Consider the following 20,254-nt stretch of genomic DNA (forward strand, 5'->3'; position numbering starts at 1 on the left):
ACACCACTCTGTTTAAGGTACACAGTAAAGCGTGGCTGCAGCTCCTCCCCCGACCTGAATGAAGACAAGCTAGTCAGTCCCATGGTCAGTCCTCCGCTATTGCTAACTAAACTGCGGAACTACAGCAACGACACAGACCGTTACTCGTCGTTTGCAGCTTGAAGTTGAGGTACAGCGTCAACACGGAGGCCTTCCTTATCGATCACTATTTTGAGTAGCTTACCGACCACAGCAAATATAGCTAACGAGAATAGTCACAAGTGGCAAGTTAAGTTAATGTTAGCTAGTTGCGTCGTTTGACAGCTAACGCTAACTAGCTATTCTCATTGGTATTCGACGTCAGTTTCAAAACAAAGCCCGCAAAATTGAGAAGTTGAGACTCAGCTGTCAGCTCCAAAGTGTCTTAAGACAAAACAGGATAGTTGGGTTTAAGTCTGTCAACCGACCGAAGATAAATTACGCTATTCAGATTATGTTTGATGTACTCGGTTAATGCCTAATTAACGGTATTTCGCCGACGTGAAGGCTAAATTAAAGAAGCTGTCAGCAGGTTTTGGCTGTGACTAGTTTTAATTGATAACAAATCCTGCAGCTATCGTTAAGATACGCGGTTCTTTCGCTAAAATCAGGTTCAAGTTTTCTTTCAACTTTGGATTTAAATGTCCGAAAAGGGTTCATCGTCCGGTTCGGATGAGGATGTGGACCCGGAATCCGCACAGCAAGTGGATGTCGGAGGCATTTTAAGCAAGGTGAACCAGTTTAAATGTTACAATGTTTTATGCTGCAGAAATAACTTTTTGTTTTAGGTGTTTTAATCACAAACCACTAGTCTTGAAAGCTTGGTGAATCTTACAAATGAGCAGCAACAGTTTAATCCTGCATGCACATCATGCAGGCAGAGGATATGTTGACTGCATAACGTTAGTTCAGCTAACTGTTAGTGTTGTACTTCGTGTGTGTTTACAGTGGACAAATTACATACACGGATGGCAGGACCGATGGGTCGTGTTGAAAAACAATACTCTGAGCTACTACAAGTCGGAGGATGAACGGGAATACGGCTGCAGGGGGTCTCTGTGCCTCAGCAAGGCTGTTATCACAGTAAGTATTTACCACGTTATGAAGAAGGAACATCACTGCTGCTGTCTTTTGCACTAATAGAAAGCAGAATGAGCTAAGCACCTGTCCGACCTTTCAGGGGATAAGGGCTCATAAAATGGGCGACCATGAAAGGCCTCATTTTCTGCATCAGTGCTTTTGGAGTTGGGTTACCTCTCCTGCAGGTCTCATTGTTTCGAGCCTGTCTTTCCCTGTCATTAGCATGAATGGAGTTGAACTTTAATTCTTTAAATCCAAGCTCTTCAAAGATAGAAAGGTAAACATTAACTAGCAATGAGGCTGTTTTTAAGATTACACAGATAGGGTAGAGACCTGTGTTTTTACCAGGCCAAGTCATTCCTGCTCCAGCAGTCATTTGACAACACACTCATGTGTCTTCCTCCATGGCACTTATGGCACCGGTTAGTTGAAATTGGGGTTCCCTACGGTTCAAATGTAAGCTTTGACTACACACTGTAGACATCGGACCTGTACTACCCCGAGGAAGGCCCCGTGTAGATGAGATAAGTTGAAATCGCACACCCTGGTTAATTATCACTGTTCTCTCTGAGCACACCACCATGTACAGAGGCCAAACAAGTGGGTTTTTACTGTGATTTGTGCAATAGGATTATATGACTCAAACCTGGATTAAAAAACCACAACATGAAAGGTTACAGTGAGTGTGGTCATTTGAGTTAGCGCTACGCCAATTCTTGTGTTTGTGCAGACCTGAATGAAACTCCACAAGACATTTAAGTGTGTTGTTATTGTGTTATAGTAGGCTAACTAACACTGTACACAGTTTAATTACACATGCTCACTAATGATGAGCGTAGTATGACCTGGACAGTAACTTCTTTCTGCCTCTCCCTTCTTCCTTAATAAAGCCAGTGCTGTCTACGGAGACCGTGGTATGAGAACTCAGGAATGCAGAAACAAGCCTCTGCTTCTCTTCTTGCCTAATATCAGTCTGCGACACACAGTGTGTCTACCGACACACAGACTGTCTTCATAGGGAACCAACATGTGCAGGGAATGTTATGCTGAAAAAATTCCTATCATAGGCCAAGTTCCAATATCAAAAGCTCACTTCAGTTCAAGCTCTTGTCACTTTTATTGTTGTTTTCCTGTCAGTTGTATATTTTTGTACAGAGCAAACAGTATACATAATAGTAAATATATATATTTATAGTGTTAAATATTATTCTAATTCAAATAAAAACGTGTTTTTCGGAAACCCTAGTTTAAAGGCAGCTCATAGAAGAAAAAGCTTGAGTCTTGGGTGTCTCTGTTGTAAGAAGGTTATAAGTGTTTGACTGATAACCTCCTCTTTCCTAACACTGAAGATGCTACAGTCCTATACACAGAAAACAGCCAGTGCAGCAAGGATATTCAGTAGTGCTTACGCAAGGGGAAGGAGATTGTTCCAGGCGGAATGAAAGGGGTATAAACTGGGTTGTAAAGCAGAGGTTTATGGGCCGTGTCTGATACAGTACAGTAAGATAAACTGGATTTCTCTCACCAGTAATGGCATTGTGGCTGGATGCACTTGAGCTGACCATTGCACACCCATCCTTACAGTGAAGCTTGGAAAACTGCAGGGCATCTTTAATGTTAACACCCGTCTCTGAAGGGGAAACTTTTGCTCTGGGGTTTTCTGTGACTGTATTGGAAAGCGTTCAAGGGTCAGAGAAAAGCACTCGCCCCTGATATGCAACTTGTGAAGTGTACTATTAGTGTTAAAGTGTAAAGACCATGTCGCATGAAGTTATGCAGGCCGAGTGTATGCTGCTGTTGTCCGTGGCAGCGAATAAACAGGCACATGAGCATCATTCAGCAAATCTAATTACACTCGGGCAACATGAGGTTATGTCAGCTGACGGAGCAGCTGTAGTCATGGTTTTACAAAGGAGAGAAATGGCAAAGAGATTTAGGTCAACTTTTGTCTAATTTCTTATTGGGAACCTTTGCAGAACAGATCTCTCCTCAGCTGAGTGCAGTGGTCACATTCCAATCCCAGAGGAAACGGGAATTCTTTAGTGCACGTGTTTGGGGGCCTAAGGCCAGTGGTTGGAGCTGGGTGGGGTGCATTGTAGAACGGGGGAGTGAAATAGTTGAAAGATTTGTCCTAATAGAAGAAGAAAAAGTTATGATGACCCAGGTTCAGTTGAAGGCATGCTGAAAGAATATCTGTTTTTCTTGCACAGCTGTGGTCGTTTAGGGTTGTGCCTGCAGACGCAAGACATCAGTTTCTAATTAAAATTCTTGTTTATTGTGTGGCAGAGGGTTTCCTGTGACTGATGAAATCCATGTGTCCAAAATGTGTCATCGCTAGTCAGCCAGTGTCATAAGCAGACTAGAGGCGTTATAGTGGGGTTTCTGCTCTGATTCCTCTGTGACTGTTGACTTTTTGTATTTATTCAAACACAGATATTTGGTTGTGGTGATTGTATTATCTGACATGACTCGTGTGCTTTGCCTAATAACTATTCATGAGCCCTCTCCTCTCTCTTTGCAGCCTCATGAGTTTGATGAGTGTCGTTTTGACATCAGCGTGAACGACAGTGTCTGGTACCTCAGAGCTGAAGATCCCGAGCACAGACTCCAGTGGATCGAGTCGATAGAGCTGCACAAGGTGAGTGGAACGGGTTTCTCTTTCTTCATAGATTTTCTGGATCGCCGGCTTATTTTTGATCCCTTGGTTTGCTTGTCATCTTGTGATCAAGTTATTCATGGCAATTTTGCTTACCTGCAAACAAGTCATTACCCTGATAGAGGAATTAATACTACAGATGCTAAGTGACTGAATCCAGTCCATGTTGGGATTTCTCTGTTTTATTTGCGTGTCGTTTCAGGAATCGGAACGAATGTGCTTATGCCGTACAATTCCTAGGGCTATAATAAATATTTTATTTTGTGGCTTGTCTAATAACTCACTGGAAACATTGTTTTGTTGCATTATTCACATTTTTTAGGTATTGAGGTTCAACTTTGGGTCAGGCTGTTTTTCAGAACTGACAGGGAGTTATCTGTTTTGTTCAGTGAGCTGGGTGTGGCAGGACAGGGATTTGGACGCACGCACGCACGCATGCACGCACGCACGCACGCACGCACAGCCCTTCACCCTGGGAATGTGTGGAATCTGTGGAGTGAGGTGTTGAGGTGGGGGTACCCCTTGTTATCAGATACCAGGCAGCTGCTCACTATGCAATGACATCAAGTTACCATAAACAAAATGTGTAAAGCACATTGTACAGTATACGTCGTCATGGCTTACGAGAGAAGTGCCGTGCAACATGCAGTATAATGCCGGGATCTAGCTGAAAGTTTAGATTGCGTTAGTTTGCCCTAAATAATAAAGAAGTTAGTTTTGTTTCTATTGATTTGCTTATACAACGTTCTACTCTACAGACAGTACATATACCCGTGAAAAAAGACTCACTATCCTGTGAATTCTCGTCAGGCCGGCTTCTCCATTAAAATGGTGCTGTGGATGGTGTTAGTGCTACTGAGTGTTGGCAGTTGAGTGTGAGTGACCGCAGGTCTCCAGTCCATTAACGGCGGTCTGAAAATATTTCAGGGTTAGTCTGGATTATGACCTACAGTAACCTCCAGTAAGCTTGATGCAGCACTACCTGCAGCATTAATATAGGTGAGTGTGTCTGCACTGCTCCCAACTGGAGACAGAAGGACTTGCATTCAATGTTCACCACTTGCATTCTGGTTTTAATTCTTGTTTCAAGAGGGCATGAAATCGTGTCGCCTACCTTTTTTTTTTTTTTAAAGGAAAGCTTCACCTTTCTGCAACTTTGTTTAAACATACTTGCATCTTGTTCTGGTCATTTTTACATTTTATTTGTTTTCTTTTCCGTTCCCATTGCAGAAAATATGACAAATGGAAAAATCCCATCACAACAACTGGTAAAAGTAGAATACACACACGTTTAAACAAACCATAAGCCTGACATAATATATTTTCAAATGCAATCCTTGTTTGTTCCTAGAAATTAAATCTAAACGTCCCCTATAGTATTAAGCATTTAGCTTAATGTTGGTATATACTACTCGATTACACTTTGCAAAGGCAAACCACAACCATTTGCATATGTATCTTACCAAAATGGGCTGTTATTGTACAAGAAAGAGTCCATTTGTGTTTTTATGTGTGGGTGTGTTTGTGTTGGTGTTGTGCTAAGTGTCGGGACGTTAAGTGCAGCTCTTGATGAATAATGCTTTTTTATTTTTTTTTATTGCCAGCAACAAAAATCAAGAGGGACACGCACAACTCTCGATCATACTGAGAAGACTGTTCCATTCTGTCAGATTCAGAGGGGTGTTATGTGAGGAGATGGGGGTGGAGGGGGGGGAAACCCCTGTTTTTATTTGTAGTTTTTCCACAACTTAGCCAGTCTGCTTGTTGACACTGCTGCCCCAGAGCAAGCTCCACAATGAGTTATCAGTTAATCAGGATAGGAAAGGATGAAAGGAGTGGCAGGTAGATGGAAGTAAAACAGAAGAGCTGGACAAATGTTGCTCTCTCTTCCTCTCCCACCCTCCCTCATTTAATGTACAGTAGGCTGCTTCACTTACCCACCCATTTGGTACTTAAGTGGTTTATCACAACCCTTCTCTCTCTCTCTCTCTCTCTCTCTCTCTCTCTCTCTCTCTCTCTCTGTCTTATGCATATATGCATGCACTCTTCATTCTGTCTCTCACATGCAATCACACACTGTCACATTTGCTTGCTCAGTGATGGATGCTGGACATAAAGATGGACAAGATGAAAAGGTTTCACATATCCGGGTGTGTGGTCCGTTGATATACGTGCGCAGCAAGAGTGGAGTGCATGTACGTGTGTGTCTTTGAGTCCATGTGTGTGCCTGCCTGCGGAAAATCAGACTGAGAGCAGACCTGCTTCGCTCTGCCGGGGAATTTCAAGACTCGATTCTTCTGCTTCATGGAGCAGCTAGTGTCTGCCACTCTTTTGACTGCTACAGAGAAAATGACTTTTTCCTCTTCCTCCTTTCCCTCTCGTACAGCTGCTTTCTTCTTTTACTTGACGAGCTTTTAGCTGAGCCCGTGTGGCTTTCCTGCTACACATCCTCCTCTTCCCTTTTGTTCCTCAGTGAGGTGTGTCCAGAGAAACGGGAATACTGGACTTAAGCCTCTGAATTGTCAGAACAGTGGGAGTGTTGAGGGAGCGTCTGAGCCATGTTGGGGCCAGCGAACCATCGGGACTGCAGCAGTGTCCTGCTCTGCCTTGGCTGTTGGAATGGCCGAATGGTGGGCTCATAGCATGTTGGCATGCTGCTGTCACTCATCACTGAAGTCTTTAAGTAGTATGTCAGTGTTGTGATATGAATGTTAAACATGGCCTACTTTGCCTTCCTCCATACATTGCATAAAGTATTATTTTCATGCATGCAGTTTGTCCACATTAGTAGCTTTGATGGGCTAGCTTGAGGATTGAACTGGACTGCATGTCAGTCACTATGTTGTGTGACATTGCTATGTGCTGGACTACCAGCATTTTTAGTGACAGGTAATTTCTCAAACGGCAAAGTGCTCAAATGTGAAGAGGTACCCAGTGGTTGCTATGGTCACTACCCATCACAAAGCCGTGGGCGCAGGGTGCCATTTCATGTGTTGTTTAGAGTGGGTGATTTCATCTGCATGGCTGTGTCATGCTGCTGAGCAGGTGCTTAGAGATGACAGTCTCCAGAGTTGTCACAGATTGGTCTTCATGTTCAGCCTGCTCTCCTACATAATTATATTCCCATACAACGAAACTGCACATTTCGAGGCAAACTTATTTTGTCCCGGATTACGTTTTGTTTTTGACGCCTCACAAGCGTAGGGCTTTCACCCAGGAGGCCGCTGTTCGTGTCCCGTGTGAACCTAACCAAGGATTGTTGTTGCGTTTTTGTTTTGTTTCAATTTACCATATTTAAAACTGTGACCAGTTTACCTCGAAACATAACTGAGAATGCAGATTAGTTGTATGGGGAATGTCGTTTTGTAGAAGACATGATTTTCATGCATTGCTTTGCCTCTCGGTACACTCAAACCAGCAATACATTAATAATGACTTCTGTAACCGGTTTAATATCTGTCGGATCAAAGAAATAAAGCGAAGCTAATCAAATCCTTTTGTGATCTATTGACCAACGTTTAGTCTGTAGAACCTTTTGTCAAATGTTAATTTCCCCACATAATGACCCTACTGTCATTCTCAGCTGATGAAGTAGTTTGTTTAAGGAATTGACACATTGTAGCAGGAAACATAGATTATAGTAACACTGAGTGATATAGTTTAAAGCAGACTGTTGTATAAATGCACTGTAGGTATCAAAGCATTTATTTGTATTTGAGTCATCAGGGCTGAAGCTGAGGTGCTTCGCAGACCACAAGTCAAAGGACCAACGATCATTTACGTCCATTTGAACTAAAACCAAAAACTGGGGGGAAAAATGGAAATGTCCTTTTTTTGCAGTAATGTGATTAATGTGAGTAACATTAACAGCCAGTCAGTCCAGTCTGACTCAAACCAGTATGTTGATTTTGAAACTGATGGTTGAACACGTTGACTTTCAGTGTGTTGCAAATATCTCCATGTATAGTAAGTCTTTACACAATAGCATCAAAATCTCTTTAATAATAACAAACATGAATGTTGCAATGTTCAATTAGTTTGTGTACCTGGGGTCATTTGTAAGGCTGGAGTATTCTTGTTATGTTATTGAATATAATTTAATTGTACATTGTATATATTTTCTGCTTTCATTATCTGCGTTTTTTATGAACCAAAGGTTTCCAATTATGATTGCAATTCATACAAATATATCTGATGTTAGTTTGAACTGTAAGTGCTTAAATGTATCACTTTAACATTAATATCACAACAATCACGGGATTGTATGAATGAAAACAAACCTTGTAACAGCAAATACTAAGGCTTTGTTTTCTGTTGACCTGATCACTCTGTTCAACATTATTCAGTGTCAAATCTCTGAGTCTGTCCCCCTGTTTTCTCTGTCTCCCTCCCCCTGACTCCCTCCTCAGTTTGCTCACTAGTCTCAAGTAATACCTCAGCATGCCAATTATAGTAAACGGGGAAAGCTTACAGTCCCTTGTTAAATTAAGAATCATGAGGAAAGTACACACAAAGGCCATGACTAAATATTTAAAATATACCACACGCATGTTAGGATCCTGACTTCTAAGTGAGACTTTCGTCTGTCGCACTACAGCCTCATTACCGTTTCTACTCTTCGAGTAAGAGATAATAATTTGATTACGAGACTGTAATATTGGATCATGAATTTGCTGTCTTTCTCTGAATAAGTGGATAACCGTTAACAGCTGCATGTGGGACAAACAAGAACATTTAATATACTGTGGTTGGGTTGGCTGGGTGTGCATGCACATGTTCTGTGTATAATAGAAATCTGTCACTTTGCTGAGTCTGCAGTCCCGGGCTGGCTGTTTTTAATGGAACAAATGCAGTCACTGCCACGCCCTCCCTGCCTCCTCCCTCCCTCCCTCCTGCCAGGTCATACTGTAGATATGTTTTTATAATGCCATGCCAGACATTACACTGCGTGTCCTAATAGGTACAACAATATTTTCCTCCAGAAAATTGCAATCAAGCCTAAATCTGTCCACTCTGGGATACAGTGTCATTTATTTTCACTGTTCCTCAACCACCAGCTCCAATGGCCGGGGTGATGAATGTGTCTTTTTGTCAGCCCCAGTCCCTTCAGCAGACTGTATGTCTGTGTAGGTGTAGGCCCTGCTCTGCTCTAGCTCAGCATTACTCAGTGCTGCTGCTGACTGCCAGCATTGACCCCCCCCCCCCTCTCTGTCTCTCCCTCTGTCTCTGACTGTCCTATTATATTGTTTAATATGCTCTTTGTGCACATACTGATCTTCTGTTCCCTGCGTTTTCCTTCTCTTTTTCTTATCATCCATATCCTACTCCTCTCCTTCCCTCATTCTTTCTCTTTCTGCCTTCGATCCCTCCCTCCGTATTTCAGGCAGAGTCTGGTTATGGTTCAGAAACCAGTCTCAGGCGTCATGGTTCCATGTTGTCTCTCACCTCAGCAGCCAGTGCCTTGTCCGCCACATCCGCGTCCTCCTTCAAGGTAAAAACATGATCACCAGAGTTTGAAGATGTTTGGATCTATCGGATCTGGTCAAATTCTCCCTCTGAAGTTATTCCCTCAATACACTTGTGAACTTTGGCCAGTATGTCCACATGTACAAAAGCACCTTTTGTAAATACCAGCTAAAGGCTATATCTTTATTATTTATGATGACCTTGTGGTTTAAACAAAAGAACTGACTCTTGAATCTTCCCCCTTACAGCTCCTGATTGTTTCTCTTTACTCCTGTTTCTCTCCGCTCAGAAGGGCCACAGGTTGCGTGAGAAGCTGGCAGAAATGGAAACCTTCCGAGACATTCTGTGCAGACAAGTGGACACCCTGCAGAAATACTTTGACTCCTGTGCTGATGTTGTCCCCAAAGATGAATTTCACAGAGATGGAGGTAACCTGTGGCATAAATGCACTAATATGAAGCTTGTATAGTGTCAGATATTCATTTTAAATGGGTTCAGATTTACACAACAACATAAATGTGATATTTAGAGCAGTGTGGACATGGCAAAGAGGGATTAGTCTTGATGTTTACCCTTCTAAGGAAATGCTTTATAGATGGGGCTGTACTTGGTACAGAGTGGTTGATGGGGAAACAAAAATCAATATTCACTTACAGGGCACTTTGTGGGTTGTTTAATCTCTGAGGCAGAGGCTTTCTGTATTCTTCAGATTCACTTTCACATCCAACCTGCTCTCTCATGAAGGTTAAACAAACCTTTCGTTTAATCTGCATGTTAAACTCTATGAGCTTTATGTCAATTTATAATTTGCTTAACTGGACAGATGGTTAGTAAATACATCTACGATCGCTCTTGCTTTCTTAGCAGAAGTAGAGGAGGACGAAGACGACTTTCCTACCACTACAAGACCCGATGGTGAATGTAATCACAACAACAACGGCAGCAAAGAGAAATGTGAGTTTCCCTGCAGATACAGATCATTATTGCTTTATTTGAGAATATCAGTGAAAAACGTTTAGTGTCTTGGCCTTTTTAAATAACCGATTAATTTTAATCTCTAGCAAGTCTGTTTCTCACACGTCACAAGGCAGCTGTCACACTGAGGTTATTTGTTTCCGTCTGTGCCAGTGTTTCCACCTGCCAGCCCCAAAGGTATGAATGGAATAGACTTCAAGGGTGAGGCCATCACCTTCAAGGCCACCACGGCCGGCATCCTCTCTACTTTGTCCCACTGCATTGAGCTGATGATGAAACGAGAGGACAGCTGGCAGAAGAGACTGGACAGGGTACGGTCTTGCTCTCGACACACCGTGATTACAATAGATGTCCCTCACAGTGTGCTAAATGTCATGTCATGTTTTCTGAGTGGGTGTGTCAGCAGTCACTGCCGTGTGGAAATCTTAAAGACTGATGAGATAATCGCTGCCTTCCATCGTCTTTAAGGAGTTGGTTATTATGACCAAGAGTTTGGTATTCTTGGGCTCTGCCCTTCAGGTGATGAAGTTGTGGTTCAGCAGTGAAGTTGATAGTGGTAATTGTTAAGCTGCTTTAATAGTGGGCGTCTTTAGCAAGATATGTCGCAACATAGCCCGCTGTTCGACAGGACACAAACGCTTAAAGTTTCCTCAAATTCCACAGTCCAGATTACTGATTACTTCAGTATCCACCTGTGAACCAGCTATATCCAATGTAACATTAATAGATATAGTTTAATGAACCATCAGTTTCAAAATATACAGACTTGCTCACCAGAAGCACAAATGCACCTGTCGCCCATAACAAGCTTTAACCCTTTTTGTTATTCAATCGCTTTTTATTTTGTATTTTTTTTTTTTTAGAGTGGTTGGAGTCCCATGGTGTGCTTTTTTCCCCCCCTCATTGATATTTCTTTTATCTAGAGAGCAGCCTGTGTCTGTAAAGGTGCTTCTCATACTTACATCCTGATCAGCTCAGCCTATGTTGTCAAACCAGTTTCTTTTTTCTTTTTTTATGTGTAAACGCATGTTGCCCAACCCTAAAAGTCTACAAAAGCCGGGAAGTGCTTTCAGTTAGTTGGACTGCTCGAGTGAAACTACCTCAATCTTATCTGTGTTTGTTGATGTGTGTGAAGTTCAGCTGCCGATGTAGAGTAGGGAAATACAGAAAAAGTACAGAACACGCTCTCCAAGGAACAAGACACGCCTGCTCAGACTTGTACAGAGAGTGAACGTGAAAATGACTGCTAAGACTTCATTAGGGCAGTTTGTGGAAGCCTTCGCGACAAAGGAGGACAGAGCAGCTCAAATACCAGACACAGAGATGGATACCTCTACAGACTTGCAGCCTCTTCTTTAAAGTAGGTCACTGTCTGTCTCTAGTAGTTACACACAGCTGACAACAGGATCAAGTCCTGTTCATTTTATAGTGTGTTTTATGTACACACCTTCCTGTATACTTTGTTTGGTTTTGTTGTCTCTGTCTGTCTTCCCTCCGACTTTAAGTATATTTGAGGAGAACGCTATTGTTTTCAATATACTTTTAGCCACAATTGCCTTAGTTTGCTCTCTTTCTCTTATTGAAGTGTAAATGAACTGTGTGCGGTTTCTTAGGCTTTAATCTACATAGTAAATTATATTTGTAGTTTTGATAAATTTGCTCTCACAGAGAAACTTAATACATCGGCTGGTTTGCATTGTTTCAGTGCTTTTAAGTATTAGATGGTGAGAACAGTAATCCAAGCTCTGGCGTTCTCCATAGTACATCAAGAGCCTGTTGTTTCCAGTAGAAGTGTGTTTACTAGCCTCTGGCAGGGACTCTCTCTCTCTCTCTCTCTCTCTCTCTCTGTGTGTGTGTGTCTGTGTGTGTGTCTGTGTGTGTGTGTGTGTGTGTGTGTGTGTGTGTGTGTGTGTGTGTGTGTGTGTGTGTGTGTGTGTGTGTGTGTGTGTGTGTGTGTGTGTGTGTGTGTGTGTGTGTGTGTGTGTGTGTGTGTGTGTGTGTGTGTGATATTTCTTCCCCTTTTTTAAACTATCCTCTGATAAAAGGAGCATCGTCACTTGCAGAGATGTTGTGCCGTTTCTAAAACAATGGATTCCTGTTGATTTGTTGTCTAAATGTGGAGGATCTGCAGATCTCTTTTTTAAATGCAGTGCAGATGTTTTAATGGGCATTTGTAGTCTGTTATTTATTGTTAAATAAAGTTGCACTAACAACACTACACTGATCTCTCTCTGTGTTCAGGAGCTAGAGAAGAGGAAGAGGGTAGAAGATGCCTACAAGTCGGCTATGAATGAGCTAAAGAAGAAGTCGCACTTCGGAGGCCCGGACTACGAGGCAAGAAGAAATGAGATGCGATAAATGGATTAGAATTGTCTTTTATCATTCTGCACCTTTTTCAGCTCTGTTGCTGACGACATTTGCTCTCCACAGGAGGGGCCCAACAGTCTGATCAATGAGGACGAGTTCTTCGATGCGGTGGAAGCTGCACTGGACAGACAGGACAAGATAGAGGAGCAGGTGTGATGAATCAAATCAATCAAAATGTCCTGTCCCGTTTTGATGCATAAAACAATTACACATTTTTAGTCTAGAAGGCACATGTAATCTCTCTTACCCCTCCCTTCCTCATCTATTTCTCTTTTTAACACATTTAAACAAAGAACAATGAAGTAAAGCGCAGCTGCGTACATAACACACAGGGATGTTGCCTCTCTGTCGTATCGTCTTAATCTTCTCTCGCTCACCAAACTCCTACTCTCTGTTCCTCAGTGCCAGTCAGAGAAGGTCAGGATACCTCGACTAAGTCCCGTTCCTCCAGGAGACATCTACTCCACCATTGGCACACACCGATTTGCCATCAAGGTGCTCAACACAGATTTTCTCTTCAACGTACATCTTGTTTCCATTCTGCTTTGTTCTGATTTAAGGCTGCCGGTTGCTACTGAGGACATTCATCATTCCTGTCTGAAGCTTAGTTTGCTTACACCCCGTGAACTACAAGTGTGTGTGTGTGTGTGTGCTTCTCATAATGCGTCCTTGCTTCACCTTTAATCTATTCACACACAGTCAGTTTGTGCTTATTGCAATCATTTGAGCGCTTACATAACATCTTCATTTGAAATGCGCAGGTTGTGATTGTTCTCTGGACTGCTGTAGGGTGCCTTTTTCTTCTTCTTTTGTTTCTTCTTCTTTTCTGTTTCAATCTTCCTCTCTGCTGTACAGCCCCATAGCCATTCTTCTTCCCTGTCCTCCGTTGAGCTAGTCAGTGCTTCCGATGACATTCACAGATTCAGCGCCCAGGTACGGTATTTGGTCAACAGCGAGCACCCCTATCTGCAGGGGGATCCAAACACCTGCTGCTTTCCACCGCAGTCAGAGAGAGCATGAGTGGCATGAGAATGTCTACTAACCAATCTCTCCAGGATATCACTAACATTTCCTCAGCTTTTTTTACACCCAATTCTTTAAAACAATGTGATGCATGTATTATATAAGACGAAAACCCCGACTAGACAGAATTCCTGGAGTGACTCGCAGGTTGTCTTCATCACATAACGGTTGTCATCATACCGCTGATGAGAATAATGTTTGTCTGGCGCTGCATGACTGGCATCTAGAGACGCCTACTCCTCCATCACTACATTGCCTTACTTTCGCAGCATGAGCAGGCATGAACATGACTGTTCAAGTGTTTTATATTTATTTGGTTAAAGCTCAATGGTTAATGTATCTAAGATTATGAAAGGGAACAGCTGTGTTGAGTTCTTGAACTTGTGCGTAGCGTCCCTACTGCAATGCATTCTTCTTCTCCCCAAACTATGTCCCGTTTCAAAGCATGTCCTCAAACAGGCAGGTGAAGAACTGTAACACACTTTCTAACCGAAGGATTTAATCGATACCCGTCTGTCTCTTAGGTGGAGGAGATGGTGCAGAATCATATGACTTACTCTCTTCAGGATATGGGCGGAGATGCCAACTGGCAGCTGGTAATAGAAGAAGGAGAGATGAAGGTGAGTACAGAGGAGAGAAGCTGCTTATAAATCATAAATCATGTGAATATTTAGGTCTCACTCCCTTTTCTAAAAGGCTCTGTGGTTGCAGTAGAAGCACTGATAATAAATTTAGCAGCCAGCGGATGTAGAAGACTTACTCAAATATTTAAAGTAAAAGCATCATGCCACACTGGAAAGAGGATCTTTTGAATCCATAAAACAAGTAATCAGTACTTTGTGAATGAAAACATCAGCTTGAGTTATTATTATAATAATAATAATAATAATAATAATAATAATAATAATAATAATAATAATAATACATTATACATTATACTTGTATAGCGCTTTTCTAATGACTCAGACGCTTAGCCGAGTGAGTAATAAATAAATGTATAAACGAACAAAAAGGAGGATAAGGAGGGGGGGGGGGGGACAGGAGGTTAGCAGCAGCAGAGCGGAGGGTGCAGGTGAGAGTGTGTCTGTGGAGGAGGTCAGTCAGGTAGGGTGGGGCAGGTTATGGAGGGCTTTGTAGGTCATGAGGAGGATCTTGTACTGGATTCTCTGGGGTATGGGGAGCCAGTGGAGCTTATAGAGGGCGGGGGGTTATGTGGTCACAGGTCCTGTCTCACCTCTGCACTCTGTAACAGGTGTACAGGAGGGAAGTCGAGGAGAACGGTATTGTGCTGGATCCTCTCAAAGCTACGCATTCTGTGAAGGGGGTGACGGGACACGAGGTCTGCCACTACTTCTGGGACACGGCTGTCCGAATGGACTGGGAGAGTACGTTCACTATTTCAGAAGTCCCCATCGTATCAACACTGTTTGGCTTTCTCTGTTTTAATGTCATGACTGAACTCTTCCTCCCTCAGCCACTATTGAAAATTTCAACGTGGTGGAAACGCTCTCTGACAATGCCGTCATTGTTTACCAGACACACAAGGTAAGGTCACGCTGCTGAAACACGTGTCACATCTAGACAGTAATATTCTGCAGCCCCCAACTGAATGCCTCTGGGTGTGTTTCAGAGGGTGTGGCCTGCGTCCCAGAGAGACGTGCTCTATCTGTCAGCAATCAGGAAGATCTTTGCAACGAACGAAAACGATCCCGACACGTGGCTGGTGTGCAACTTCTCTGTTGACCACGACAATGCCCTTGTAAGATTACTACATCAACACATGTTACTATCATGCCACTACTGTGATTAGAGTAATAATGGTTCATTTCAGCATATAATTACAATCATCCTTTAGTCAAACAAGACTTTGTCTTTTCATGGGTAAATGGTAGAAAGATTAGTTGTGCAGCCTTAACCCCAGTCACTCTGTCAAATTAGCTACAGTGAGACTTGTGGCAGCTTGGAGAATGTTTACATTTATATTTTTATTTCCAGCCCACAAACCGGTGCGTTCGAGCCAAAATCAATGTCGCTATGATCTGCCAAACGCTGGTCAGCCCACCCGAGGGTGATAAAGAGATCAGCAGAGACAACATCCTTTGTAAGATCACCTACGTTGCCAATGGTAAGTGTCTCTCCAGCCTAATAAGGTATTGATCTCGGTGTATATTCCCAAGGCAAGATCAGCAGCCAACAGAACAAAGCCTCTATCATCATCAATCTAACTACAATCTATCTACAAGCGCCTCAATATTAACATCCAACCTACTGTGAAAGTGTGTGAGTGTGAAGCTGGCCTGACCCGTAATCAATTTTCAACAAAATGTTATTTATTGTCTACAGACAGTTTATACTAGTAATGTAATTTAAGACATTAAAATGTTGTTTTTTTGTAACACAATCTGTTGCACGTCTGTCCGTGCTGGTTGATTCCTCCTCAGTTGCTCTCCCTGAGGTTTTGTCCATTCTTTCCTCATTAATTGTCTTTTTTTGGAGAGTTTTTCCTTGTAGAGAAGCTGTAAGGGTCTGAGGACAGAGGGTGTCGACTGTTGTACATATTGTAAAGCTTGAGGCAAATTTGCAATTTCTAAAATTGGGCTGTATACACATTTTTATTTATTGATTTGACCGTTATAAGATTAGATTAAAGAAAGCATTAATGATATCACTTAACTTAAAATGTCTGATATTCATTGTAATGCATTGGCAAACTGGTAGAGTTCTGTATATTTGTGTTTGTGATTATAGTCTAAGGCCAGTGGAAATGTCCTCCAGAGCTCACCTGTCACATGTGATGTTAGCTGGTTGATGGTTATGGTGTTGACTTTAACCATAAAGAAATAAGTAACCGAGGGGCCTCTAAGAAAACAAGTGGATTGCCTGTAGCTGGCTTCTTATTCTTTTTGTTTTGTTCACGTTTATCATCATTAATGATAAACTATGATGCTACTGATTTGCTATTTGTTTGTATTGCGCCTTTTTCCTCAAATAATTCCGAACAACCTCACATCAGCTGATTGGTGTTTGTACAGCTGGTAGCTGGCGCAAGAGTTGGACTGTGTGTGTTTGAAATGTCAGTCCAGACTTGTACTTCCCCTGTCTTCCTGTAGATAGGTTTATTGTGAAATAAAGCAATGCTGCAGAAGGAATCCTGGGCCAATGTATTGTTATAGAAGCCAGGGAGGTTATTGGAGTTCATTTGAAAAAGTATAATTGCCACTAGAGGGCGCACTAGACCTCAGCTTGTGTATGGAATTTGTACACTGTTACACTAGGGCTTTAATTATGACTAATAATGTTCTTGTATAATAGCACAGTTTCCTGATCATTTCCCTCTGTGTGGCTGCAGTAAATCCAGGAGGCTGGGCTCCAGCCTCTGTCCTCAGAGCCGTGGCCAAGAGAGAGTATCCCAAGTTCCTCAAACGCTTCACTTCCTACGTCCAGGAGAAAACAGCTGGGAAGCCCATCCTCTTCTGAACACAAAGAGGTAACCGGGAACTCAAACACAACTTCTGTTACAACTGAGAGAGCAACTAAAATGATGGGTAGAGCATTTATTACACTCTTGACTTCATCTGATTTTGATTGTTTGTTTTCTTTGCTGTTAGGCTTGTGGAGGGCCACGTTTGCCTACTGGAAAGACTACATTGGTCAGTGTTGAAACCGGCTTTCAAAAACTACATCACCCGTCAATTAGAATGTGTTTTCAAACTACTACATGCAGGAAACTTTATCCTCCAGGACACCTACTGGTAGAAGAGACTGGTTTTACGGCTTTAATCCATCAGTAGTCATCCCAGCCACACTATCATGGCTCAACGCCATCTGTTGGTCATGGGCACATTTGTATGTAAATTCAAGAGTTTCCTAAGTGGTTTTTTTGAATTGTTGTTTATTGACTATTTGCTTTTTCTTTTGTAAATTGTTTTGTACATTTCTTATGATTACATACTTCTTGACTTTTTGTTTTGGGTTCGCTTTAATCACTAGTATTACAGCTACTTGTTTTGCTGCTGCTAAAGTTACTACCATGAGAGAGGAACGTAGTTATCACCAGGAAAAGCATTGATGAGGTTTGGTACAGTATCTCCTCTTTCTTGCCTTCTCCTGTCCCTCTGGTGATGACTGTCTGCAGTTTGATGGGGGGGGGCCAGAGCCTAAAGCTTTGAAATCTTTATATTTCTAGATTGTTATGAGAGCACCAGGGACACAATGTATTGTACAGAGAAACACTAACACGTTAGTTTACCAATGTGAGAAATGTGAATTGACTGTTAAATGCTTGAATTTGAATACATTAATGGGTCAAGGAAACATGAAGAGCAGATAATTAGATATCAATGATGTAGTTGACTGGTCTATAGATGCTTAATCGGGGTCTTTTGTCAGTGTGTATCCGTCTTTAACCCCCACACAACTCACAGGTTTTTGACAGATATTTTTGCAAAAGGCAAAGCCGAAGTGTCTGATGTACAGATTCCTCTCTTTCATTGAGAGATGAGTGGATACATTTTGTACACCCCAGGTGGTTTTTCACCATTTTCAGCCCCTTATGTGGCAGAAAAAAAAAAGTCTGTGCATTCACGAGTGTCAGATTTGTAAATTAGTCCCGCTGCTATTGTGCAGGATAAGGTAAAGGTGTAATATTTTGAGTAGGATATCATCCACACCCCAGACTCTAACATTACATTTCACACACTACACTATAGTATAGTGCAGTGGTCTTCTGCCCTTTGACTGATAAACTACCCCCAGAATGCCTTAGGACACCGGGATGAAATCCTGGTATCTTTACTGTACAGCCACCAGATGTGCATTTATCCACACTGAAATGAAGCGGGGTAGAGGGGTGGGGGGAGGGTCAGCATTTCACATAATTTTACCTCAAGATTGAAATTTACTTTAGATTGTGTTTGATATCAAAAGTTAGGAGTTTTGCAATCAGTAGATCTGCATGGTTGTAGATTCTCGGTCTAAGGGGTCAGAGGTCAGAAAGGATCTGGATAATTGTTTTGCTGATGATTACAAGAGCTAGATCTACGAGCGATGTCAGCTGAAGAATGCATTTAGCGTTTTTAATTTTGATATTTTGTCAGTAATCTACACTTTGTATATTTCTAAGTTGTACATCAGAAGTGTTATTATTTGCACTAAATGTAATGCAATTTGACAATGTTCTGTAAATTAAAATTGTTACACAACGGAAGCAAGTGCAGTGTACTGTTTTAGTATGATGCGCACACACACACTGCTTTAAAACGCAAACAATGAAGCTCTTGAATGTTGGAATCACAGAAGCAGCTAAACAGTAGACATTGAAATTGTAGCAGTTTATTTATCGAGGTCTCTAAATATAAATATGCATTGTCTTTACATTCAGCGATTAAAGTATTTTTTCAGCAAATGGTAAAATATTGAGATTTACATAATAAATTATGCTCTCAACCGACGTGTGATCATGTAATTCAACATTTATAGTTGGATATGGTCTTGATGAAGAGGTATCGGACAGCTTCTAAGTGTAGGTTGCATGTTTCATAACTTCTTGAAGAGGACACACTTATTCAGTATCGAAGGATATCCTGAGTAAAAGCATCTTCAGTCATGACGCAAACCTCACGAAACTATTAGCTCCACATCAAAAATGATCTTCAATGTTCCTTCACTGTCTCTGTACATGTAGTATCAAGGACTTACAGAGGTGTGCATTTGAGTAAAAAGTGCATATTCGCATATCTAAATCTTTGCTCATGTCAGGCAGCCCACCCACCTAAGCAACGTCTTCAGAGAAAAAAATAGTTCTTACAGTAATCATAACCAATGTCAAAAGTGCCTTTTGATCAAGAGCGAGTGCATTGTCCCCTCCGCTCTGTGCTTCATCCAAGATCCAGTAACTGTCTTTTCTCACTTCACTTTACAGCAGGCCTTCACCAGGGCTTCAGGTTCCTGTCAAGGCAGCGCGAATAACAGCCCAGTAAGGATAAGGTGGCCGCTTTAACAGCGTCACAGTCTCTGTTTGGCCTCGGGAGCTTCAGAATCCATCGTGTTTGTTCATGCGAGTCTTTTCTCATCCCTCGTTGGCTGAGGCTACAAGCTGGCTTGTGTCCTTTTGTGTGACACCTTCACATCCTTGTTCATCGGGGACAAAGATGCCGCCATAAATTCAGTGTAAACATTTCTCTTCTGATCAGCAACCTGTGCAGTTGCACACGTTGAAAGGTTCTTACGTTTCTTTCTGGTCATCAGAGGAAAACGTTTTAAAGAAATGTATTACCCTCTCCTCATGTGTGTATATATAGTAAATATTTAGATCTTTGTGTAGGCCATGAAAACAGTATACATATATAAAACTTAATGGCACTGCGTTGATGCATGCTCTAAAAAGCGACACTCAGTTCAGCCTGATGTTCATCACATTACATGATATGTCACATTGTTGTCACATCGCTGTGACTCTGCTGTGTCTTCTTTTAGTCCATCAACCGGTGGAGAATCTCAGTCTTTTTTTTATGTGTTGGCAATACAAGTGGCAACATGGATCTAGCAGCACTGGAAGTGGAGTCAAAGGCCAGCCTGGCCGGTCCAATGGAGTGCGACGATTGTCTTATGATTGGCAGGAGGAAATGAAGGTTGTAAAGCTGCTCTTCTCACTGTCCGGGGAGGGAGAGA

At 42.0% G+C, this 20,254-nt stretch overlaps 2 protein-coding genes across 6 annotated transcripts in view; one reads left to right on the forward strand and one right to left on the reverse strand.

The window, feature by feature from the left end:
- The first annotated feature begins 30 nt into the window (after positions 1-30).
- LOC115013202 (collagen type IV alpha-3-binding protein-like) lies at positions 31-18,791 on the forward strand. Of its 3 annotated transcripts, XM_029439268.1 has the most exons (18): positions 31-749; positions 967-1,101; positions 3,620-3,736; positions 9,138-9,245; positions 9,510-9,648; positions 10,088-10,174; positions 10,349-10,506; positions 12,437-12,529; positions 12,626-12,712; positions 12,965-13,057; positions 13,418-13,495; positions 14,110-14,205; positions 14,838-14,970; positions 15,060-15,130; positions 15,216-15,344; positions 15,581-15,710; positions 16,935-17,072; positions 17,194-18,791. In XM_029439268.1, exons 1-17 carry the CDS (start codon positions 660-662, stop codon positions 17,060-17,062), a joined length of 1,872 nt encoding a protein of 623 aa, XP_029295128.1. In that variant the 5' UTR covers positions 31-659; the 3' UTR covers positions 17,063-17,072; positions 17,194-18,791. The 3 variants fall into 3 exon arrangements, with proteins under 3 accessions (XP_029295128.1, XP_029295126.1, XP_029295127.1); XM_029439266.1 differs by lacking the exon at positions 13,418-13,495 and having other exon boundaries at positions 10,085-10,174; XM_029439267.1 differs by lacking the exon at positions 13,418-13,495.
- Positions 18,792-18,896: 105 nt separating this feature from the next.
- pip5k1bb (phosphatidylinositol-4-phosphate 5-kinase, type I, beta b) overlaps positions 18,897-20,254 on the reverse strand; it is a 33,938-nt gene continuing 32,580 nt past the window's right edge. For all 3 annotated transcript variants that reach the window (XM_029439640.1, XM_029439639.1, XM_029439641.1), the window contains exon 15: positions 18,897-20,235. In XM_029439640.1, coding sequence (XP_029295500.1) covers positions 20,233-20,235 — 3 coding nt within the window. In that variant the 3' untranslated portion in view covers positions 18,897-20,232. The remainder of the gene's footprint in view (positions 20,236-20,254) is intronic.

Source organism: Cottoperca gobio, chromosome 9 (genome assembly GCF_900634415.1).
Source record: "Cottoperca gobio chromosome 9, fCotGob3.1, whole genome shotgun sequence".
Classification (NCBI taxonomy): Eukaryota; Metazoa; Chordata; class Actinopteri; order Perciformes; family Bovichtidae; genus Cottoperca; species Cottoperca gobio.